The following is a 23,181-nucleotide window of genomic DNA, read 5'->3' as shown; positions in this document are numbered from 1 at the left end:
TCATTAGGCTATTTTACTTTTGTATATGTATGAATGTTTTAACTTGTGCAATGAAAATGGTTTAAAAGTGTGCGTCAAAGTGATTGCACTAATGTGGAAAATGCAATTTAAAAATCGGGAATACTGTCCTGCAAAAAACGCTGATGCTACTTGGCTTGAGTGGTAGTATGACTCACTTCCTCCCTTCGTTTCTACATTTTCTGTAGGGTCTGTAATGTATTTCTACATCATTTTTATAATGAGAAATTATGCATAATAAACTCTAGGGGAAAACAAAACCTCTACATTTTTGCCGTCTTCTTCCTGGTTTCAAAAACCCATCTAGTCTCACTCCCAAGTCCTCCAGGTTTTAGCTAAACTTCCCGCCATCTCTCCCAAGTTTAGATTGTCCGGGTTCTGAGACTACGAGGGTTTTGAGGAAAACGGGTCAAGTTCAGCGCACCCCAAGCTTCCACCTGCCGGTTGGACGACGAAAGCCACACACCACTTGGCGCCGAGACCTCCAAGGGCGCAGCCTGACTTGGGGACGCGCCACGCGCGCGGCGAGACTACCTCTCCCAGAAAGCTCTACTTCTCGCACGGGGACCCGCCTTCGTAGCGGCGGACTACATTACCCAGCAACACCTTGCGAGAGGTGTTGCGGTTCTATGACTGTACAACTATTGGCCCAGCGTATGACGGAAGCTGCGCAGTGATTGGCCCCGGAGCCCGTCAGTTACTGCCGAGTTCAGTTAGGGTTGCTGTGAGACTGCTGGAGTAGATAGGAAGAGAAGCGCGCGGAGCCGGGCCGCGACCTTCGTGCCGGGTGAGTGACCTCTACCTCTTACTTCCTCACCGTGCGTTTGGGGACCCGGGGGTCGCACACGCGCGCCAGCACTCACGAGGGAGCAGGGTCTGTACGCACTCGTGTCACGCCTGACCTAAGAAGCATCTTCAGCGGCGCAGGAGGCAAAACCGCACACACGCGGGACCACCCATACACGTGGGTGCCCGTTTGGCTGGCATCTTCTCGGACTCGGGGAGAAGACGCTCCGAGCCACTCCTGGACACCTGCGTCCACACGCGGGGACACCTGCGGGGACATCCCCCCCCGTTGAACACTTGGGCACACGGGCACCCGAGCTCACCATTCATATCCGATCTCAGGGGCTTCCGCAGTAAGAGAAGGGGGATGGCCTGGCCAAGGCAAACTCTCACGCACCCCATCCACCCTGCCACTCACTCCAGCGGCCCCCCATCCTCTGGGTGCTCTAGTCTATATATCGTGCATATAGCTCTATTTCATTTTTATTTTGTCTCTAGATAAATATCAAGGCTTACTGGTACAAGAAGGAAATCCAGCAAGCGGGAAACGTAAGGTCACTACTGAACTATATTTAACCAGCCCTTTCACGTGTATAAAACTTTTACCTTTTTTTACAAAACTTTACCACATATGTTATCGTGCATGATCCTCCCAGCAGTCTGGGCTGGGCAGGGCGGACATCATTCTCATTTTCCAGGAGAGGGATGGGAACCCAGGTTAAATAAGCCTCTCGGGGTACTAGGGAGGCAGAACTTAAGTTTATTGATATGAGATTTAATGTTATGTCCAGCTATGCACAGCAGCTTATTTGTAGAAATACCTCATTCCCTTCCTGATGGCAGAGAGCTCCCCCTGCTCAGTGAGACCTCAGCAGTCCAGGTTTTGCCTGTCAATCATCTGCTTCTCACAGGTGCCTGGAGAGAAGCAGCTTGAATTAATGCCTCAGAAGTTGGTGGGCAAGACCAGATCTCCCTCCTCCTTTGAGAGTGTGGGGAAGAAAGTGCCGAGAAACGGACACATTCCTGGAGGGGTGGCAGTTTCACATCATGAGGCTTTTTTTGTTTTTGTTTTTGTTTTAATATATGTTTATTTATTTTGAGAGGGGAGGGACAGGGAGAGAGGGAGATAGAGAATCCCAAACAGGTTCCACACTGTCAGTGCAGACTCTGATGCGGGGCTTGATCCCATGAACTGTGAGATCATGACCTGAGCCGAAATCAAGAGTCACATGCTTAAACGACTGAGCCACCCAGGTGCCCTGAGACTTTTTTCTTTTTAAGTAGGCTCCGCGCCCAGTGCGAGGATTGAATTCATGACCCTGAGATTAAGAGTTGGATGCTCTACCAACTGGAGTCACCCAGGTGCTCCCATACCATTAGACTTTTAATAAAATATTTTAGAATACTTTGCTGAGAGAGCCCCATGGAAATGCCTTGTTAATTTTAAGGATGGATTGGAGCACTACTTTCCTACTTTCAGAAGCGTGAGTTTGGGGCTCTCAGAGTTCCAGAGGAGAAAAAGAATCAGTGGTGGGATGGACCTTGTCTCTCTGTGGGCACCGACTTTATTGTAACTGTTAGTATTCAAAAACTAGGTTGGTTCTGCGGTCCCTTCTAAAATCATTTATATTTAGTTTTGTAACAAATTCATATGATATAGAATTATGTAAAGAAAAAGGGAGAGGAGTGCCTGGGTGGCTCAGTCGGTTAAGCGTCTGACTATGGCTCAGGTCATGGTCTCATGTTTTGTGAGTTCGAGCCCCACATTGGGCTGTCTGCTGTCCGGAGCCCACTGCAGAACCTCTGTCTCCCTCTCTCTCTGTCCCTCCCCCGCTCACGCACGTGCACACGCACACTCTCTCTCCTCTCTCTCTCTCTCTCTCTCTCTCTCTCTCTCTCTCTCTCTCCCTCCCAGAAGTAAAATAAACATTAAAAAAAAAAAGAGAAAGGGAGAGATGTATTTTCTGTCTTCCTTTCCCAACCCTTCCCGTAAAGGTGATCTTAACCAGCCTGTTGGTGGGTGCGCTGTTCCAGACTTTGCCCCGTGCTCTCTACTACCCTACGCAGTGTCATAGGTCTTGCTGGTTTACTTTTGCAAAAATGGGGTTTTGCTAGACATGCTGTTCTGAAACCTGCTGCTTTTTTTTTTGCCTCACGTTTCAGTGTATTATGGACATCTTTTCAAGTGTGCGTATCACTCTGGCTCGTTCTTCTTAATGGCGACGTACGAGTCCATTGCTTGGATGTGACTTAGTGTATTTATGCATCCCTTTGTGTTATATCCAGTTTTACAAAGAGTGATGTGATGCATGCCATTTTATACACCATTGCTAGTGTTTCTTGACAACAGTGGTTCTCAACCAGAGCGAGTGCTGTGAATGCTAGAGAGGACGTGAGTCCCGTCCGTGGCGGGGATGCTCTTTAGCTGAGCCCTGGTGCAGGGGGAGGAGCTACGGGGGAAGAGTGAGTGGGGGCATATGAGGTGGGGACGAGCCACTGTGTTTCAGACATGGGGGACAGTAGATGCAGAGGCGAGGCTGGCAGTAGGAACTCAAGCAGTGTTTTCCAGAAACTTGTCCAGAGCGGAGCCCACCCTGATTGAAGTGGCTGAAGAGAGGTCCAGGGTGAGGTCGAGGAGGTCGGTGGAGATCGGGTGGGCCAGGAAGTATCATTTCAAAGCCTAGCAGCACCCCCCCCCCCCCATTGCTGCAGCTGGGGAGGCAATGGAGAAAGCTAAGGAGTCTCTGGGCTCTTCCTTGGGATCACGTGGGCTTGTTGGAGAGTCCCATGGGCCGCTCCTGGAGCCTGCATGTCTGACGTCTCCCTCCATGCTCATCTGCTGTCATGCTGGCTCAGCCTGGGACTTCACCTTGGATGGGAGTTGGCCATAGAGCCAGGTGCCTTGGAAAGCAAGCTAATCTCTGGAAGTGAATTATTTCCGCCCAAGCCTGTTTGTTCATTCAGTTAACAAATATGACCACTCACCAGGCTGGGCTCTGTTCCAGGCTCTGGAAATACAGGGATGGGCAAATGGGAGCCAGGCCACATTTCCACGGGCTCACATTCCAGGGGGGGAGGGTGACAAGAAGCATGCAGAATAAACGTCCAGTGTGCCAATGCCATAAAGAAGACTAAAGCAGGGCGAGGGGACAAGAGGACATGTAGGTGCTGTTTTAGATGGAATGGTCCGGGAGGACTGCTCTGAGGAGGTGGCATATGAGCAGAGACCCTAAGAACTTGCTCTGGTGTTTACTCCACGTCTCTTGCTTGCAGCCTGAAACTGATGGACGTTGTATGGGCCAAGGGCAGGGATGGTTGGCTATGACCCCCAAGCTGATGGCAGGAATATCTCCAGTTCCGAGGTGGCGGTGGCTGGGTCTGTGTCTGGACTTGTCACGCGGGTGATGATCAGCCCCTTGGATGTCATCAAGATCCGTTTCCAGGTACCTTTTTCCCCTCGTTCCACATAATGGGCTAGAGGGCAAGTTCTCTCTTCTTGGAGTTTTGTCAAGGAGAAGCACTTTGCTGCCTTTGTTAACCTTTTCTGAAAGTTCTCCTTCTCACCCCACACCTGCTCCTGTTGTCCTGACTTTTTCAATTTTAATCCCTAGCTTCAGATTGAGCGCCTGTCTCGCAGTGATCCTGGTGCAAAATACCACGGGATCCTCCAGGCTGCGAGACAGATTTTGCTGGAGGAAGGCCCGACAGCATTCTGGAAAGGACACATCCCAGCCCAGCTTCTCTCTATAGGCTATGGAGCTGTCCAAGTAGGTGGCAGGGGAACGGGCCAGGCCCCTGGGTTGGAGTTGTTCAATAGAGGAACACAGGGAGGGTGGGGCCTGCAGGGACCCTGTCTGGGTAGGGCAGCAGGAGCGGTCACCACACTTCTTACTTGTCTTAACTGCGAAACTACCTGAAGTTTGAAGTCTGAAATTGAAGACAGTCAGACTGAGTTATACCACGGGTATGCCCTTGCGCACCTCCTCCCCACCGCGGGCACTTTGCACCGACTGAATATTAGATGTTGCCCCTAGGAGACTGTCTTGACGCCATGCTTGGCAAAGGGCGATACAAATCTTTGCATTTTTTCAAAATAGCATTTTCATGTCTGTGCTTCCTTTAGACTTCCCAGCAGTATTGTGAGGGAGGTAGAATAGACATTACGTGGATCACAGAGAGGGTCAGCGAGCCGCCAGAGGCCACACAGCCTGGAAGTGGTGGGGCCAGGATGAGAATTCAGGCTCCTTGACTTTTGTTCACACATTCGTGCGGCTCGGTGCCGGTTGATTTCGTGGCGGATGGCTTGCAGCCGTACGGTCGGAGTGCTGGTAGTGGGCTGCCTGCGTGTGGTGCTAATGGTGAGCCCGGCTCTGCTTTAAGCACTTTGAGGGGTGTTCTGTGGTCACTCCTGTGTTATAGACGGAAGACCAGGCAGAGAGCTTAGGTAATGACCCCAACCAAAGTCACTAGCCGGAAAGGCAGCCGAGCTGGGATGCCCACCTGGGCAGCTGGGGCCCGAGCAGTCCCTGCCTGCTTTTCCTATGACATCACAGCGATGGCTCGGGTCGGGAGCTCATGAGTTGACGTGCCCGTGCCTTTCAGCCTCAGCAGCTGGCACTCAGGTACCGCAGCGTGATGAATAAATACAGCAGCGTGCTCCCAGGACCCTGGCCCATCTGAGTTGGCTGGGGAAGATCTGAGCAAAGGGGGTTTACGCCATAGAATGTGGAACATGTGGAATTCTCCCAAGAGAATTTCTGCTCCAGGGCAGAACGTCTGTCAAACGGTGCCACCGCCAGGTGAGCCCCAGGGTTGCCCACCGAGAATCAAATAAGGGCCTTGCTTCCCTGGTTCTGAGGAAACTCAGTTGAGGAGTAGAACTTTCTGATGTAAAATTTTTTCTCGTATATTTTCTTAACCCTTTGGATATTTGGCTCTCCTCACAGTAGAAAATGTGAGTAGAAAATGGCATTTGTGCTCTGAACAAAATTAGATGTTTATCGTGTCCCGTCGCTGCCTAAGAAGAATATTTCCTCGCCTGTAGAACCGGGCCGCGCGTGGATCATGGTGGCGTTTTGGGGTGGGGGGGTTGTCAGTAACTTTGTCACGTGCTCTTGCAGTTTCTGTCGTTTGAACTGCTGACCGAGCTGGTGCACAGAGCCAGCAAGTACGATGCCCGCGACTTCTCAGTGCACTTTGTGTGCGGAGGCCTGTCTGCCAGCACGGCCACCCTCGCCGTGCACCCTGTGGACGTCCTGCGCACCCGCTTTGCAGCTCAGGGTGAGCCCAAGGTGAGTGGCTGGGCCAGAGGGGGCGGGAATGAGTCGCCGAAGGTGGTCCAGGAGGTGGGGCTCTTTTCCTTAAAGGAAACAAAGTGGGAGCACCCAGGGTTTGCGTCCCTTCTGCTGGTCCATCTGTGACACCCGTAACTGTGCTGAGCCCCGTGCAGGGTGCTCACAGCCTCACGTGGGAGACAGAACAAATCCTGAACAGCAGGTGGACGGTGAGGGCGTCCAGGAGAGTGAGACTTGAGATCGTATTGCTGGGTTATTGTGAGAGTTGTTTTTGGTTTACGCCGAAAGTTTGAGTCAGATTCCAGGAAGAACTTACTGAGTGAAAGGGAGGGATTAAATCCTGAAATAGAGCTCCCCACCATAATCTCCGTTTCCTGGACTTACATGAGAACAGCAGTACGTGTGCATGCACGTGTATGTGTGCGTGTGCCCATGCTCAACCCGATTCTTCTCAACAGAAGAATTTTTCCATCTCCCTTCTGCTTTAGGGTGGGGAATGACGCTCTGCTTAAGAATAACTGTGGTTTCAGTTCTGCTGGTTCTTGGTGTTGCCTGGGCTGGAGATCCTGGGTTGGTGAAGCCCTTTTGTTCAAGAGACATCCTGATGACTTTTGTGGTTCAGAAGGGCAAAGTGCCCTGGGAACAACCTGCGAGCTCATGAATGGAACATGAGAACTAGATCCCTCTGTATGGCACTTCAGTGGGAAATAGAGGTTTCTCCTAATGGGGAAATGAGATGAGGGGCCCTAGGCACTGAACAGAGAGATGGGGACGAAAGGTGTTTGTAGATGGAAAAGACAGACAGACCTCAGCAACATGGTGGCTGCTGGGATGAGGAAAAATGAGGGATGACACTCCATCACCTTCCCTGCTCTGGGATGCTAGAGTCCTCTTCCATGACTGCCCAGCCTTTAGGGGAAAAAAACAAATCTATGAGAAGGTGCACCTTGAAACTAATATAACATTGTATGTCAATTATACTTCAGTAATAAATTAACCAAAGAAGTCTGTGAGAAGGAAAAAATATAAGAAAAAAGAGAATAGCTCATTACCTCTAGCTAAGGTGATTGAGATGCGGATTCTAGACTCTGGAATGATCAGGAAATCATCTGTGTGCAAAAGTGAATGGAAAAGATCTGTTTAAGAGCTGCAGATCAGGGGCGCCTGGGTGGCTCGGTCAGTTGAGGGTCCATCTTTGGCTCAGGTCATGATCTCGCAGTCCGTGGGTTCGAGCCCCGCATCGGGCTCTGTGCTAACAGCTCAGAGCCTGGAGCCTGTTTCAGATTCTGTGTCCCCCTCTCTCTCTGCCCCTCCCCTGCTCATGCTCTGTCTGTCTGTCTCTCTCTCTCTCAAAAATAAATAAAACACTAAATTTTTTTTTTTTTTTAAAGCTGCAGATCAGTAGTGGCCATGGTGTAAATCCTCAACTTTAAAATGTTTCTGGTTTTTTTGGTAACATCTTTTTTTTAATGTTTTTATCTTATTTTTGAAGGAGAGAGAGAGAGACAGGGCACGAGCAGGGGAGGGGCAGAGAAAGGGAGACGTAGAGTCTGAAATAGGCTCCAGGCTCTGAGCTGTCACCACAGAGCCTGAGGTGGGGCTTGAATCACAGACCACGAGATCATGACCTGAGCTGAAGTCAGATGCTTAACCGACTGAGCCACCCAGGCACCCCTAAAATGTTTCTTAATCAGCAATATAGGTTAAAAAGTCTGGTGGTTCTGCATGAATTATAAAGAAAACACCAGCCACCCTGATTCCAGTCCCCAAGAGGCAACCACTTTAATACTCGTGGCTCTTCTTCCATTATTTACTTCCTAATTCTTCATAGCATGCTTAACCGTCTACATCTCTGTCTCTTTTTCTTTCTTTCTTTTTTTATTTTATTTTTTAAATTTTTTTTAACGTTTATTCATTTTTGAGAGACGGAGAGACAGAGCATGAGCGGGGAAGGGGCAGAGAGAGGGAGACACAGAATCTGAGGCAGGCTTCAGGCTCTGAGCCATCAGCACAGAGCCCGACGCGGGGCTCGAACTCACAAGCTGCAAGATCGTGACCTGAGCCAAAGTCGGTCACTCAACTGACTGAGCCACCCAGGCGCCCCTGTCTCTTTTTCTTTCTAATTTTTAAATTACAGACATTAACTCTTGATGGCTACTGTGGAAGATGAGAGTTTACCTCTTTACCATCACCCTCGTGTGCTTGTGTTTCCTCCTTTGTCTGATTACAGTATACCTGATTTCTAGATTTTGGCTAGATCAATATCAGTGTCTTGCAGATATGATTATGTAAATGTTATTGCTGAGCCTTGAAATACATTATGATTACATTTTCTTTTATATTTTTGTCTTGCCTGAAGTTAGTGATTGCCTTGTATTTTATTTGTTTAGCTTTCTGCATGCTCATCATGAAGTTATCCTCTTGATAGGGTCAGCCTGTGGTCATCTGTCCCACTTTATTACAGAGCCTCTTCTGGAGCCCTCCACTCTGGCAGCCTTCACCCTCTGGCTTCAGTGTGGACTCTTTGTCCCAGGACTGTTGCCAGCTGTTCTGTTAGAAATTCTCTTGCTGGGTCCTGTGTCTTCTCTTGATTAATCCCTCATTTTGGTGGAGCACAACATGAGATATGGCTTCTTTAGAGAAGCCTTGATAGAAAATGCCTTAATTTGACCCTTACTTACACTTGACTCATGATTTGGGTATAGAATTCTAGGTAGCTCTCAGTGTTGCTGGGGAGAAGTCCAGAATCACTCTGATTAATGACCCTTTATATGAAACTATCACCCTTCCTGCCTTGGGAGCTTTCAGGATCCCTTCCTGATTCCTGACATTCTAGAAGTTTACCAGTGACGTGCACTGGTCCCTCTGTCATTTGTTGTGATGGGTACTTCCTGGACCCTTTAGTCCAGACCTTTTTCCTGGACACACTGGACAGAGGATCTGAAGTGGGCTTTGCAGCGAACCCGACGCAGGACTCGAACCCACAGACCATGAGACCATGACCTGAGCCGCAGTCAGATGCTCAACCAACTGAGCCACCCAGGTGCCCCTGTCTCTTATAGTCTCTTTTGAAGATGCTTTTAATTTGGTAAGGTCCAGTTTATCAATTTGTTCTTTTATGGATTTTGCTTTGGGTATTTTATCTAAGAAATCTTTGCCCAATTCAAACTCACAAAGATTTTTCTCTCAAGAGCTTGTCTTGTTCTCTGAAGCTTACCTTTTTTTTTTTTTTTTTTTTAATGCTTATTTATTTTTGAAAGAGAGAGAGCACGAAAGCTGGGGAGGGGCAGAGAGGGGGGGGACAGAGGATCCAAAGTGGGCTCCGCACTGATACCAGACAGCCCGACGAGGGGCTCAAACTCACAAACTGCAAGATCATGACCTAAGCCAAAGTCGGACGCTTAACCGACTGAGCCACCCAGGCGTTCCCCTTACCTCTTTTAAAAATATCACGGAGGTGATTCCTTCTCTGTGGCCTGAGAATATCACTTCCAATTCTGTGGTTGGTTTCCATTTCCCTTAGTTTTCTTCTTTTGTCTATACTGTTTCTTCCTTCCAGATGATTTCTGTGCCTCCCATCGATCATTATGTTTTCTGGGTTTTTTATTTTTTTAATTTTTTTGTAAGTCTTCTTTATGCCCAACGTGGGTCTCCAACTCATGACCCTGAGATCAAGAGTCGCACACTCTACTGACTGAACCAGCCAGGTGCCCCTGGTCTCCGTTGTTTATGAAGGCTTTCCTCAGATGTGTGTGTCTGGCTGCCAGCCTGGTGTTAAAAGGGGCACAGGGAAGCAGAGTGGGACTGTGGGTGCATGGCAGGCTTGTTGCCTCATGGCCTTCCTCTGAGTCCTGGCCCTTTCGTGGACGTCCCCCGGGGCGAAATCCTTCAGTGTGGCTGTCTGCGTCTGGGAGCCGAGTGGTGAGGAGGTGGCCAGGGTCCTCCCTTCTCCGTGCAGAGTAACTCCCTCAGCTGCCCTGTCTGGGCCGTGCCTCGCTGTGCCCACAACCCCCTCTGGTCCACTGCAGAGAGTATATGTTGAGTAGAAGGAAAATCCGTGCCCTGTTGTCTTCCTACGTGGAGATGGCCTGCTGACAGTTCACAAAAGGTTAAATATATGCACCTGGCAAATACCCAGAGAATCTAAAATGGTGAAAGTCAATCTCCCTCTTCCCCTGCCCCCACCTTTCCCCGCATGGAGGTAATACTCGCCCTTCCTTGTTTCCTGTGGATCTTTGTGCGGGATAATCTCTGCATAGTTTTTTTCCTCCACAATCACCATACCTGTTCTGCATTCCGCTGTGCTCATTTAGCTGTCTATTTGGGGGATGATCCCTTATCAGCCGCATAGATGGCGTTTTAACAGCTGCTCTGTGTTCTTTTGATGTCCTGTGCCCAGGGGTGGACATTGCGTCTTTGCTCTTGTGCGGGACACTGTGGCAGCTGTCTTTGGGCACATTCTTGTGTGCACTTGTGCAGACAGACGAGTTTTATAAAGAGCTAGACAGGTTGTTGCTGGAAAACCCCACCGTTGGAGTTTTTGTCCAATATTTTCTCTGTCCTCTTGGCAGGACAAGTAATGCTCCTGGCAGCTGGGATTTTTGATGAGGGGAGATGCATGTGATGGGCGCTGTTCTAGGGCTAAACCAGCACCCACGCTCACTCGAGCTGCACATGTCTGTCCAGGTGTATAAAACCCTTCGAGACGCCGTGGTGACCATGTACAGGACCGAAGGCCCCTTGGTCTTCTACAAAGGCTTGAACCCCACCTTGATCGCCATCTTCCCCTACGCTGGCTTCCAGTTCTCCTTTTATAACACCCTGAAGCACGTTCATGAGTGGGTCATGCCTGCCGAGGGAAGGAAAAACGGTGAGACAGCCCTCACACGAAGGGAAGCTGGGTCTCCGCTGCACCCCCTCCCCCAAGCCAGAACACCTGCTTCTGAACCACCTGGGAAAGAAGGGCTTCCTGTCAGAAGCTAAGACATCCCGCTCTCCAGACCTTGCTCTGTAATACACCCAGCCAACCAAACCAGTCCCGCTGCTTGTAGACCCTCCCTCGCTTTCGGATCTTGCCACCCCATCGGTGGCACCGTCAAAATTTATTTCTGACTTTGGTCATGGTTTTCATTTTTGTCTGAGGTCCCACTTACACGCAGCCTGGTTTTGGTTGTGTCTTTTGTTTGGTTCTTGTTTGAGGAGGATGGGAAGAGCGGTGGGCGTCCTGGTCCCTCCCGAGCCTTGAATCGAGTCATACGGCAGACAGCAAGCCCTCACTTCTGTTCCACCCTCATTGTCACTCTTCCCCAACATAGCTGTGTGTGGTTCTCCTCAGAGACTCAGGGTGCTGGTGGGTCTTTGTTTCACGGTGGAGGGCTAGGCTCTTGACCTTGAACTTGTCTGCCCCCGATAACACTTCTCTCCTTTATCCCCCTCAATCCCACTTTGATTCAGAGAACCTCAAAAACCTCCTCTGTGGCAGTGGAGCCGGAGTCATCAGCAAGGCCCTCACGTACCCCCTGGACCTCTTCAAGAAACGGCTGCAGGTCGGAGGGTTTGAGCAGGCCCGAGCCTCCTTTGGCCAGGTGAGCCGTCCCCCTCAGAGAGCTCTGAGTCTTGTCCCTCACCTGCCCATTGGGCAGCATTAGCCCCCACAGCCCTGTCATCCCCGACCTGTCCCTGGGGACCCCCAGAAATGCGGGAAAGCCACACACAAAGCCCCGTGCATGTTGGGCACTGTGGGACGATCCAGGTGAAGGAGCGCTCGGTGTTTCCTCTTAAAAAGTGTTCCATTCAGTTTGGGCCAGAGAAAGGTCCCCAAAATACTAAAGAACACGGAGAAGGAGACTCCCACCGGCACATAGAGTTGTTTGCTTTATTCTGTAGTGGTTCCTGGAGAGGAATGAATTAAATCTGATCGACTCATACATGGATTCATTCTTCACCCAGAAGAGAGGGGTGCGATGGATTGGGAGTCAGGGAAGGGCGGGAGCATTTCTTACTTGAGGGAAGGGAAAGAATAGAGTTAGTTGTAATATATCTTTGTAGGAAATTCAGAGAAGTCTGCTAGACGGAAAGATTAAAATCACACATAACTCCCAACACCACCTACCCACAGGTAGCAGTCATGCAGAATCTTTGGCTCTAGGCTTGTTTCTTTGCATAACCATACGTGTATACATTTTAACAAATATGGAGCTGTTCACAAGGTTTTTATAACCTCCTTTTTCCATTGTCCTCCTTTTTCCTCCTTGTCCTGAAAGGACGGTTTGAGTTTGGACAGTTGGCGAGAGCCCAGGGCAGAGGAGCTAGGCCCTGCTTCTAACAGACTGTGTGGCTGGTTTTGTTGGAGGACCGGTGGTGGATGACGACAGATCAGGGAGGGAAGTTGAGGCCAAATGGAGCAACACTCTGAATACAGGCCACGGAGTGTGGACTTGATCCCTTCCCTTCCTTCCCCTTCCCCTTTCCTCTTCTCTTTTTCTTTCTTTCCTCCTTTCCTTTCCTTCCTTCCTTTCTTTCTTTTTCTTTCTTCCTTCCTTCCTTTCTTTCTTTCTTTCTTTCTTTCTTTCTTTCTTTCTTTCTTTCCTTCTTTCTTTCTTTTCTTCACTTAACGTGGGGCTTGAACTCACAACCCTGAGATTAAGAGTTGCATACTTTACCAACTGAGCCAGCCAGGCACCCCTTGGTTCTTTATAATACCACTGCCAACACCACGGGGAGTTACTGGAGATTTGGAGGGAGCTGTGTCTTGGGGACGCGAGTCTGGCAGCAATATGTGGTCAACTGAGAAGGCCAGACTGGAGGGTAAAGCTAGCAAGGGCTAGATTCAGATCAACCACCCAAAGGGAACCAGGTGGGATGGGATAAAGGGTTGGAGGCGCCTTTGGGAAGAGGGTCCTTAAGAGGCGCAGTCAGTAGGAGCTCTGTCCAGTGCTGATTTCTAGGTACATCTGTTCAGTCTGAATTATTAGTCCACTTGGAAGAGAAAGAAAAGGTCTACTTTTCTGTCCTTTTTGCCTTGTCATTTCTTTGTCCAGCAAGTGTTTATTGGGAGCTGTGATGTGCCGGGTGCTGGGCTGACAAAAGAGTACAGCCAACACCCACGTGTTGAGCTCTTCTTCTGCCCTCCACCAAGTACCCTCCCTGTTCCTCTCCCCAGGTTCGCAGCTACAAGGGCCTCCTGGATTGTGCCCGGCAGGTGCTTCGAGAGGAAGGCCCAAGGGGCTTCTTCAAGGGCCTGTCCCCCAGCCTGCTGAAGGCTGCTCTCTCCACCGGCTTCGTGTTCTTCTGGTATGAGCTTTTCTGTAACCTCTTCCACCACATGAAGAAGGCGGACAGCTAGGCCCGAGGGCAGGAAGGGCAACCTCCCGAAGGAAGGCAGGCTCACCTACGATCTTGTGTTGCACTGAGAGCTGCCGCCCTCTCCATCCCTGCCAGCCAGCGTGTCTGTCACCAGAAGGGCAAGGAGAGCACACAGGACTCGGTCTGTGGGGACACAGCCATGCTGGTCCGAGGAGTTTGCGGTGGTTTCTCTGTAGCCCATGCTCACAGGAAAGGCAGCAGCTGCTACCCTGTGTTCTTAGCCCCTTCCACCCAGAGAACTGTCCCTGCTCTGCGTGGGGCCGTGGCCGGAGCACGAAGGCTGGGACTGGGCCCTTGGCAGGGGCTTGGTCCTCACGTGTAGGCTCTTACTCCCACCAACTAATTTAATACACATTGAAGCTACAAGCACATTCCTTAATCTCACTCCCATCTTCCCTTTCTCATCATCCCTCCTCACAAAGTGTGAGGGAGGGGACCGTTGCCTTCCTCAGATGCCATTTTTCTAAGTATGTTGCATCCCTCACCCAGCTTTGCTTCTAGTTCTGGGGGAAGAACTGGTTTTTTATAACCGCCCCCCCACCCACACCCCATGCCCAGATCTTCATGTCTTAATTTCCACTCAGGCTGTTCTCTCCCCTGGACAACGGAGCACAGCTGAGGGCCTCTGGGGTTGGGGGTGGGGGGGTGGTAGGCAGGTCCCAGCAGCCTGAAGGCAGTGGGGGGTTGTGCTGATGGGAAGGACTGTGGGTGAAGATGGGGCCCTTCTCCCTAGTCTACCTGGGATCACTCCTCTTGCATGGGGTGGGGGGAAGCTTACAGCTGAGCCAGTTGGCATCAGCTGCCCTCTCAGGGTGCCCCAAGGTGCTGTGTGTATCCTCTGTCATCCCTGAAGGGCCACAGCTCTGAAGCAGCCGTGTGAGCAGATGGTAGAAGGAAAGGGTCGGACAGACAGCCTGCTGAGGGCACAATTGGGGGCGGGGGGTTGTCAGCACAAGAATTTACATCTCCTCATCTGTGCACAGAGGAGACACTGCACTTAGGGGGACGGGGGTGAGAGGGAATTTACAGAACACAAGCACCACCCTTTCCACCCAGTTCTGCCCCCCCGACGTACCCACCCAGGGCAGCCCAGCCTGCAGGGTTGGCTGTGCAGGGGAGGCCAGCATGGAGGAGCACAGGAGTCCCCTGCAGGACTTTACCCTGCTCTGAGACTGGGATCTGGCTCCAGCCTTTGCAATGACTTACGATGAAGGCACAGGCTGGGAGCAAGCCTGTGTGGGTGTCGTGGCCCTCGGACTCCTGTCATAAGAACTGTTTGGGCTCTGACCTGGGGCTTTGTGGTATGTTTGGGACCCTGACTCCTGAAGCTTCCCTGCTCTTGGCTGCTAATTCTGAAGATCTAGGCTGTGAGTAGCGTTTGGGGCACTGGAGGCCTGGGTTGGGGCTGCAGGAAGGCAGCTGCCTGAATGTATTTTTAAAGAAATTCCACTTGAGTGGAATAAAGTACACTTTATTCTTTTCATCTCTTCTACTCATTACTTTCTTTTGCTGCGGCCGTCCTTCCTCATTTTTCTGGTGACCACTCCCGCCAGCTGTTTTAATCAGAGGAGAGAACTCTGGCAACAGGAAGTCGCCATGGACACTTCTTGTCCACACCATGAAAAGAGGCAATTCTCTTCCAGCCCCTTCTGGTTGCCCTTCTGCAACCCAGGGCCGACCTCAGGGAGGGCCCTAAGCTGCTAGGCCTATGCCTCTTTCCCAGCCCCAGCCAAGACCAAGCTAGGAGCTTAACCAACTTCGGGGTCACCCCCAGAACTTCGCGGGTCACAGGCTAGCAGGGGGATGGGGTTCTTGGGCTGGTCCACTGGTTTTCAACTTATTTTACAAGTACTGTTTGTACTTGGAGTAGGAGAGAAGGAAAGGGGAGCAGTGATCCAGCCGTTACAGGCACCCCTGCCTTCTCGCGTCGGGGGCAAGAGGCCACCACCTGTAAGTTCCTGCTCCCTCCAGCCATCACTGCCCTACCTCCGCAGGGTCTCTTTAAGGCTCCTCTTTGGAACCCGTTTTAGCCCGAGCCCCAGGCGTTGGGACGGGGTAGGGTGCCACCACTTGCTACCAATGGCTTCCTGTGGGCCGAGGAGTAGGTCTCGCCCGGCGCGGGCGAGTCGAGTGAGGACAGGGTGGGGACAGCGTCGCTGATGTTCCCCGTGGTACCGCCACTGACCTCCGAAGGACGAGCGGTGAGGACAGCGTCCCCGGGACTCCGGCAGGTGGCGCTGGCGAGACTGCTCCCGCCCCGCCCCGCCCCGCCCCGCCCCTCCCGAGCCGGGCCGGGCCCCGCCCCGGCGCCGCGCTCGGAAATGACCTAAGCGTCTTCGAGGCCCGACCAGCCACTCCAGCTGCTGCTGCGCGGCGGCCGGGGTCGCGCGCACCATGCTCTCCGAGCAGCCTCCGGGCACGCGGGCGCGGCGCCGGCCCGGCAGGTGGGTTCCGACGCTCGTGCCGCCTCTCGCCCGCGGGACTCCGGACGGCGACCCTGCGCCGCCGGGCAGGGTGTTCCGGGTTTGGAGAAGCTGCCTGGCTCTGGAGACCCCAAGGTCGTCTCCTTTGACCAGCGGGGAGGCACCGCGTCCGGAGAGGGGACTCCCACAGGGACCGCCGCTGGGAGACGCGTCATCCCGCTCCTCTCTTCTTTAAGAGGAACGGTCCAGAATGGAGTTCAGGAATTGGGAGTCCTGAGTGGGCAGGACCGGGTTTCTGCCGCTCGGGAGGCGAGTTTAACCAGTCCGTCCCTGGGAGAAGTTGGCCGGGACGGCGGCCGTTCGGGCTCCCGCACCCGCCCACACAGGCCAGTTGGAGGGCTGGAAGGGCGGGTTTGGGGACTGAGAGGGACTCTGATTAAAGCCGAAGGAGGGGAGACGGGGCTTGGAACCCTGCTGAGACAGCTGCCCGGTGTCCCCAGCCCGGTCATTCGCCGAAGTCTGCTGGGCCAGCAGCTTCCAGACTGGCTTATATAGACAGGGCAAGTGTCTGATGTGCCCCCATCCACACCCCCAGCGCTGCGCACCCCACCCCAACATTGGTATGAGCTGAGAATAACCCTACCTCCTGTGGAGACAAGAGGGTAGGCACGTTCACCTTCACCTCTTTACGCTTGTGTAATCCCAGAAGCTACTGGGGTTCTTAAACTGAGCAGCAGGTGCCTGGCTGGTGCCCAGTCTCCACCAGAAGCCAAACTTGGTGGGCGTTCAGCCAACCGCCCAATGCAACGGACTGGCTGGGAGGACCTGTCTCAGTGTGCGGGCCAGCCCTGCCTGGGGCGTGCAGCATGGGAACCTGGCCCCACAGTGCACACCTAAGGCCTCTCCCTTGCCCCTCTCCTCCTCCCTAGGTGCTGTCATTAGTCCCACCCCAGTAAAGAGCTGCTGGGGCTGAATGGTCATGGGGGAGCCTGGTAGAGAGGAGTATAAAATCCAGTCTTTTGACGCAGAGACTCAGCAGCTGCTGAAGACAGCACTCAAAGGTGAGCATGGGCGCCCCCCTGAGCTGTACAGAATGGTCCAAAGTGTCAGGCCTGGAGACCTGAGTCTCAGCCCAGAATGCCCAGCTGTCCCTTTGCTTTCTGAGAGCAGGAGCGAGTAAGTCACTCTTGGACTGGAGGACAAGCTACATTTAGACCAGCATTTCAAAGTGTGAATCATAGAGTCACCTCTCGGGCAGTAAAGCCATTTTTTAAAGTTCAAGTTCCCATGAAAGGGGCTGGAGCACAGAGAAGAGAGTCATCTCCTGAGCCCTGACATTGGACCAGGTTTCAGCCACAGGAGGCTGTCTTGAATGTGCAGAGCTGGCTGACTTGGGACAGAGGATGGAGCGTTGTGCTTGGCAGAGGAGATGTAGTAATTGGCCTGGATCTGTGCCTTCTGCAGCACCCAGAAGTTTGACTCAGCTAACAATTAGTAATGCCCATCACATGCCAAGCTAAGCCTGTTGGGGAGGCCCTGCCTGGACCGCTCTTGTCAGGGTTCATGTATTAGAAGAACACTGTGCATTGTTAAGAACACTTTCTTCCGTGAAATTGCTGTCAAGTTGTTCAGTGCTCCTTCCTCAGCCTAGTGCCAGGAAATGATGTGTGCCCTAAAAAAACTGGCATTCTTTGATTAGTCTGTAGTGGCCACATAACCCTTCTGGTTTCCTCCGAGTGGGCCATCAGGCTCACGGTAGAGCTGCTCCTGTGTGTGGTTACTTCTCCATGTATCTTCTGGTCTCTTTACACGTCAGGTTTATAATGGGAGTGCTCTTTTGTAAGTATCTCCCATCCCTGTAGAAGCAAATAGAGGCAAATGTGGTAATTCAGCAGCTCTGGATTCCCACCTGTCTCTACCCCAGATCCAGGTGCTGTGGACTTGGAGAAGGTGGCCAACGTGATTGTGGACCATTCTCTGCAGGACTGCGTCTTCAGTAAAGAAGCAGGGCGCATGTGCTATGCCATCATTCAGGTTGGCCGGGACTGGTAAAGCGGAAGATGCTTTGAGAAAGACCTCAGCACAGGGCAGAAAGCCTGGCCAGCAGGGCAGAGATGCACAGGGCTCCCCTCGGGTGGAGAGAGATGGACAGGAGGGTCCTCTGTCACCGAAGCTTGGGTGAGGGTTGCCATGGCACCGCCCTCTGCTCACCATCCTTTCCCTGGCTCACAGGCTGAGAGCAAGCAAGCAGGCCAGAGTGTCTTCCGACGGGGACTCCTGAACCGGCTGCAGCAGGAGTACCAGGCTCGGGAGCAGCTGCGAGCCCGGTCCCTGCAGGGCTGGGTCTGCTATGTCACCTTTATCTGCAACATCTTTGATTACCTGAGGGTGAGGCCCCGGTAGTCACCCTGTGCAGCAGAGACAGCCTGTCTCCTTCAGCCACCAAACCAGTGCTCTGGTCCCCACTCTCCCCCCACAGGTGAACAACATGCCCATGATGGCCCTGGTGAACCCCGTCTATGACTGCCTCTTCCGGCTGGCCCAGCCTGACAGTCTGAACAAGGAGGAGGAGGTGGGTGACCCGTTCGGACAGCTGTGGAGGGGGGGCAGTCTCAGATGCCTGTTGTCCATGGAGGCATCCGAGAGCATCACTTCTTAGGGTAGGAGCCTGGTGGGGACGTGCGAGGCCTGCCTCAGTTCCAGGATAAGCTGCCAGGCCTGGAATTTATCCAGAACAGAGCAGCCAAAACCTACAGGCTCAGAGGCTTTGTCCCCAGTAGGAAAGCTAACCTGTGATAAGAATCCAGCTGTGGATACACACGGCCCAGAAACCCATCAGTTAGGCAGGTGAGGAGAGGGGTAGAAAGGCTGGGTTAAGTGGCAGCTTACAGAGAGGGCCTGCACCCAGCCTGGCCCAAGAGACCTTAGGTAAGTCCTGAACTGGTCTCCTTTCACGTAAAATGTGGCTAATACCCCCCAGGTGGTGTGAGGATGACAGCAGAAAATGAGCATATGGGGCCAAGCATGGAACCCTGCAAGCGCTCTGTTCACGGCTGCTCGGTGATGGGCTGGCACTGCCTTGGGGGTCACCTCCCACTGCCCTCCCCCACAGGTGGACTGCCTGGTGCTCCAGCTGCATCGGGTGGGGGAGCAGCTGGAGAAGATGAACCGACAGCGCATGGATGAGCTCTTTGTCCTGATCCGGGATGGCTTCCTGCTCCCAAGTGGCCTCAGCTCCCTAGCCCAGCTGCTGCTGCTGGAGATCATCGAATTTCGGGCAGCCGGCTGGAAGACGACCCCGGCTGCCCACAAGTATTACTATAGCGAGGTCTCCGACTAGGCCTCCCAGTCAGGCTGCCGCACCAGAAGCACCGGCCTCTCACCTACCCGACTTCCTGCCTCTCCCAAAGACTGTCCTTCCAGACTTTCAACAGCTCCTGAGCGGTTTCCCACTTATGCTGTGGTCCTGCCCCGAGCACCTTCCCTTCTGGATTCGGGAACTGGGGAAAACACCAAACAGACTTGCCCCCCACGGTCCCACCACCTCCAACCTGGGCCAGGCAGAGAAATGCAGCTTCTAAGGACCACTGCCTTGTGTAGCCACTGGTGCAACAGCCATCTTGGTGCCTCAGTTTCCCCATCTGTAAAATGGGTACCCATAGCTACTGGTGGGATACTTTGGGATATCAAGGGGCAGAGCACAAGTCCCACCAGAGAGTGCTTTTTACATTTTGTACAAGGACCACTTCGGAAGCAAACATATTTCTAGTCGGTTTTAGTAAATGGCAGCACCCCATCACATGCTACACCAGTTCAGGGTGACAGTTTTCTAATAAAGCTTTTCTAACATTAAAACTGCTTCCTTTCGTATCATCCTAAGTTCTACCCCCGAATTGAGGGGAGAGACTGGATGGGCCCTAAGTTTCCTGCAGGAAATCTAAAGTGGTATGTTCCTTCATTGTAAGGAGATGGGATAGGAAGAGCAAGTTCTAGGCCCGAAAGAAAGGACTAACAAGCAATACATGTGTTGCTCCATCCTTATGAGGCCTGCCTGCCCTGAAAAAGGAACGACATCCTTAACCCTTAAGTGTTTCATTACTTCTTGCAGCAAAGAGCCCCGGGCTCCTCCCAGGGCCCCTACCCTCCCTCTACCACCAGCGGTAGTGAGCCAGCGCACGGTTGGCCTCGGCCATCTTGTGCATGTCATGCTTCTTCTTGATCACAGGGCCCTGGTTGTGAAAAGCCTCCAGCAGCTCATGGGACAACTTCTCTGGCATCAGCACCCGCCGGTGCTTCTTCTCCCGGCACTCAGTAATCATCCACTTCATGGCCAGGAAGCGACGGCGCCGGTCGGCTAGTGGCACGGGGACCTGAAGGAGACAAGACGTGGGCAAGTCAGTCCAAGAACTTGCCAGGCCTGCAGCCTCCTTCCTCCCTAAGCTGTAAGGGGTAGCCACAGGTTCCCTCTGACCCAGCCCTGGCAACGCTCCTGAGAAGAAGGGCCTCGCTTCTCCTCTTGTGAGTTACCCACACCCGAGTGACCTCAGTGTAGCAGACACAAAGGCGTTCACTGAGCAAATGCTCATTAAGCACAGACCTCTTTCACCTCTAAATGGAACCTTAGCCAAGTTGACACAAACATCAACTGGGAAAAGCCCCATCGAGCTGGGGTGACTCAGCTAACTCAGATCACAGGTGCCTATAAACACAATCCTCTTGTCCAAAAATTATCTGCTAGACCACCACTAGATACCAGGTACCACACAAGACCCCAGGGACACAGTCATTAACGAGAGTCTCTTCCCTTGTGAAGTTTATGTTAAAAAAGCAGATGATGGGTGCCTGGGTGGCTCAGTCGGTTAAGCGTCCGACTTCGGTTCCGGTCATGATCTCATGGTTTGTGGGTTCAAGCCCTGCATCGGGCTCTGTGCTGACAGCTCAGAGCCTGGAGCCTGCTTCAGATTCTGTGTCTCCTTCTCTCTGCCCCTCCCCTACTCATGCTCTCTGTCTTTCAAAAATAAAACAAATTTAAAAAAAAAAAAAAAGATGAGAACACTGGCTTATAACAATGATGTATAATTAAGTGCAGTAACAGACCCCTCATTCAGTTCAGGAAATGGTGATGAAGCATCAGTTACGGGCCAAGCGCTACTCTAGGCACCGGGAGATGAAGAGGAGTTATAAACACAGTCCCTCACTGCAAGAAGCTTACAATTTAGAACAGGGCATAGTGGACAGAATGGGGGTGGGGTGGGCTTCCAGAAAAAGTAATTCGGATGATTCTTTGCTCTCTTCCCCTCCCATCTTCGGCCTGTGAGTTTTACACTAGGACTCCGACGAGCAGATTCTGACAGAACCTAGTCCCTATAAAACTATCAATCTTGGCCTTGCTCTGGACCCTCCCCCTCGCAAGCACCCCCCCAACCATCTTGTTTCATGGGTGGGCAGCCCTGCGTTCCGGCCCTGACCACTCACTTGGTAGAAATGGCCGCCTCTGAGGATGGGTACCAGCCCAATCACAGGCTCACAGTTTTTCAGTGCTTGGTGGAAGATGGTATAGGGGTTGCGTTCGATGGATGCCCGTTCCTCTGCAGAGGCAGCATGGTACTTCTCAAACTGCTTCCTTTTCACAGCTTCCAAAGTCTGCAAAGGCATACATTGAAAGACACCGCACCAGCCTCCCTACAGGGTTTTCCCAGTTGAGCTAGTACCTTGCCCTTTACTCCTCCCATCCTGCTATCCTACAACAGTGCAGCTCCTCTCTCAGAACTTCTAAGGCAAAGTTCCTAAGTGCCTCCCTCCTTCTGAGCGAGGACCAGGCAAACAGGCCAAGATTTGTGATTGGGGGAGTGAATGGTGGTGGCCGACTCCTGCAGGATGTATTAAAGTCACCACCTCCACCCATACATAGGAAGGTCATTCTAATGGCAGGTATGTGAATTTGTGCTTTTTTTATGCTAAAGTGAAAGCCACATACAAAGCTGTAAGAAAGCAGACGGGAGACGAGCTGCTTACCTGCGCCATGAGGGATCTGGCCAGGACTTTGTTTCCTCCTTTCATTATCATGTTGGTGAATTTACTTCAAGAAGAAAAGCAACACGTTTAGGTTTCCAAGGCCTAGGATTCCACAGAATCCTAACTGCAGACCCTCCCTGGTATAGTCCCAGTCTGTGGAACAGAAGTATTTGCTTCCATCTGACCTGATCACTGGGTCTTCAAACACAGAGCTTGTTTTCGACGCTGGGGCAGCTTTGATATGCTGAGTCTTCCTGAGTTCCCGCTCATACTTCTCCTCCTCCGTCAGCTCTGCCAATGGCTTACGGTAATATTCTTTGTCAACCTGTGGATCCTTGTATTCAGGACCATAGCGGCTCCCCCTCACCTGGGTTAGCCTAAGAGGGGGGAAGAGGAAGAGGCGGGCAAAAGTTGACCCCACAAGACAAAAGGCCTTACTTAATAGGCATGTTTGCCAACCCGTCGAGGAGAGAGAGGCAGGGAGAGCGTTAGGCAAACCTGAACGCAGTAATTCTGGCTCTTGTCCCAAGAGGTAAGTAAACTCCCCCCAAAAAGGCCAGGAAAGTCTCCCCCTCGTCAAGTGCCAACGGTAAGGAGAGCCTCCTGAAATCACAGGATAGGCGCCCCGCCTAGGCAGCTCTCCCCCCACCTCTCCCAACACAGAAAATCCCAGCGCTGAGCTCTTTCGTAAGACCGCGCTTTCAGCTTCCAATCAGAACCCCATCGCCGGGAACAATCACGAAACCTTCACACTGGCCCAAAGTCACGCAGCTAATTCAGAGTCTTGGACCCAGGTGTCCTGGCCCGCAGGCTCTGTCCAGGTCCCCGCACGGTCTGCTTGTGGTCCTTTCCTTCCCTGCAGGTCTCTCCGTGAAGACCCAAGCGGCCCCCCGGCTTCCCGCCGCCCTCCTACCCTGGAAACCGCAGGAGACGATTCCGTACGCCCAGCGCCAGAACCGGCCACCCTCGCGCAGCCTTCACCGCGGGCGCAGCCATCTTGGCTGGCCACAAGGACCCCAACAGGGCCGTCCTCGGCGTGCCTGAGCGAGGGACGGCAGGCGGGGAAAAAGCTCCACAGGGTCCTAAATCTGTGCGTCACCCTATTAGTCCGGACGTTAAGAGCCTCTCACTCCGAGGTCCAAAGGGAAGAATCGAAAGGAAACATTCGGCTTCTCATCCGTTGCAGTCTGATTCGACCGTCGGCGCCGGGGCTCTCTCCTCTCAGGCCCCATGCACGCCCCGCCCCGGCTCATCTCTTGCAAGTTCTCGCGAGGTTTGAG

The 23,181-nt window shown here is 52.5% G+C and overlaps 3 protein-coding genes across 10 annotated transcripts; 2 read left to right on the top strand and 1 right to left on the bottom strand.

Moving 5' to 3' along the window:
• The first annotated feature begins 656 nt into the window (after positions 1-656).
• On the top strand, positions 657-14,946 carry SLC25A19 (solute carrier family 25 member 19). Of its 5 annotated transcripts, none has more exons than XM_015086073.3 (8): positions 702-805; positions 1,303-1,353; positions 4,078-4,247; positions 4,416-4,571; positions 5,925-6,095; positions 10,785-10,968; positions 11,553-11,683; positions 13,261-14,946. In XM_015086073.3, the coding sequence occupies exons 3-8, from the start codon at positions 4,116-4,118 to the stop codon at positions 13,441-13,443; spliced, it is 957 nt and encodes a 318-aa protein (XP_014941559.1). In that variant the 5' UTR covers positions 702-805; positions 1,303-1,353; positions 4,078-4,115; the 3' UTR covers positions 13,444-14,946. The 5 variants fall into 5 exon arrangements, with proteins under 5 accessions (XP_014941560.1, XP_014941559.1, XP_014941558.1 ...); XM_015086072.3 differs by having other exon boundaries at positions 707-805; positions 1,303-1,358; XM_053212232.1 differs by having other exon boundaries at positions 735-805; positions 1,303-1,358; positions 4,160-4,247.
• Positions 14,947-15,752: 806 nt separating this feature from the next.
• On the top strand, positions 15,753-19,741 carry MIF4GD (MIF4G domain containing). Of its 3 annotated transcripts, none has more exons than XM_027052323.2 (6): positions 15,754-15,907; positions 16,816-16,947; positions 17,811-17,920; positions 18,119-18,274; positions 18,366-18,458; positions 18,999-19,741. In XM_027052323.2, exons 2-6 carry the CDS (start codon positions 16,860-16,862, stop codon positions 19,224-19,226), a joined length of 675 nt encoding a protein of 224 aa, XP_026908124.1. In that variant the 5' UTR covers positions 15,754-15,907; positions 16,816-16,859; the 3' UTR covers positions 19,227-19,741. The 3 variants fall into 3 exon arrangements, with proteins under 3 accessions (XP_053068209.1, XP_026908124.1, XP_026908125.1); XM_027052324.2 differs by lacking the exon at positions 15,754-15,907 and adding an exon at positions 15,933-16,195; XM_053212234.1 differs by lacking the exon at positions 18,119-18,274 and having other exon boundaries at positions 15,753-15,907.
• Positions 19,647-23,168, bottom strand: MRPS7 (mitochondrial ribosomal protein S7). Of its 2 annotated transcripts, none has more exons than XM_015086077.3 (5): positions 23,032-23,168; positions 22,087-22,278; positions 21,902-21,965; positions 21,362-21,529; positions 19,647-20,256 (listed from the first exon to the last, which is right to left on the bottom strand). In XM_015086077.3, the coding sequence occupies exons 1-5, from the start codon at positions 23,076-23,078 to the stop codon at positions 20,035-20,037; spliced, it is 693 nt and encodes a 230-aa protein (XP_014941563.1). In that variant the 5' UTR covers positions 23,079-23,168; the 3' UTR covers positions 19,647-20,034. The 2 variants fall into 2 exon arrangements, with proteins under 2 accessions (XP_014941563.1, XP_014941561.2); XM_015086075.3 differs by lacking the exon at positions 23,032-23,168 and adding an exon at positions 22,815-22,939.
• Positions 23,169-23,181: the final 13 nt, after the last annotated feature.

Source organism: Acinonyx jubatus, chromosome E1 (assembly GCF_027475565.1).
Source record: "Acinonyx jubatus isolate Ajub_Pintada_27869175 chromosome E1, VMU_Ajub_asm_v1.0, whole genome shotgun sequence".
Taxonomy (NCBI): Eukaryota; Metazoa; Chordata; class Mammalia; order Carnivora; family Felidae; genus Acinonyx; species Acinonyx jubatus.
This window is presented reverse-complemented; position numbering and strand designations above follow the sequence as displayed.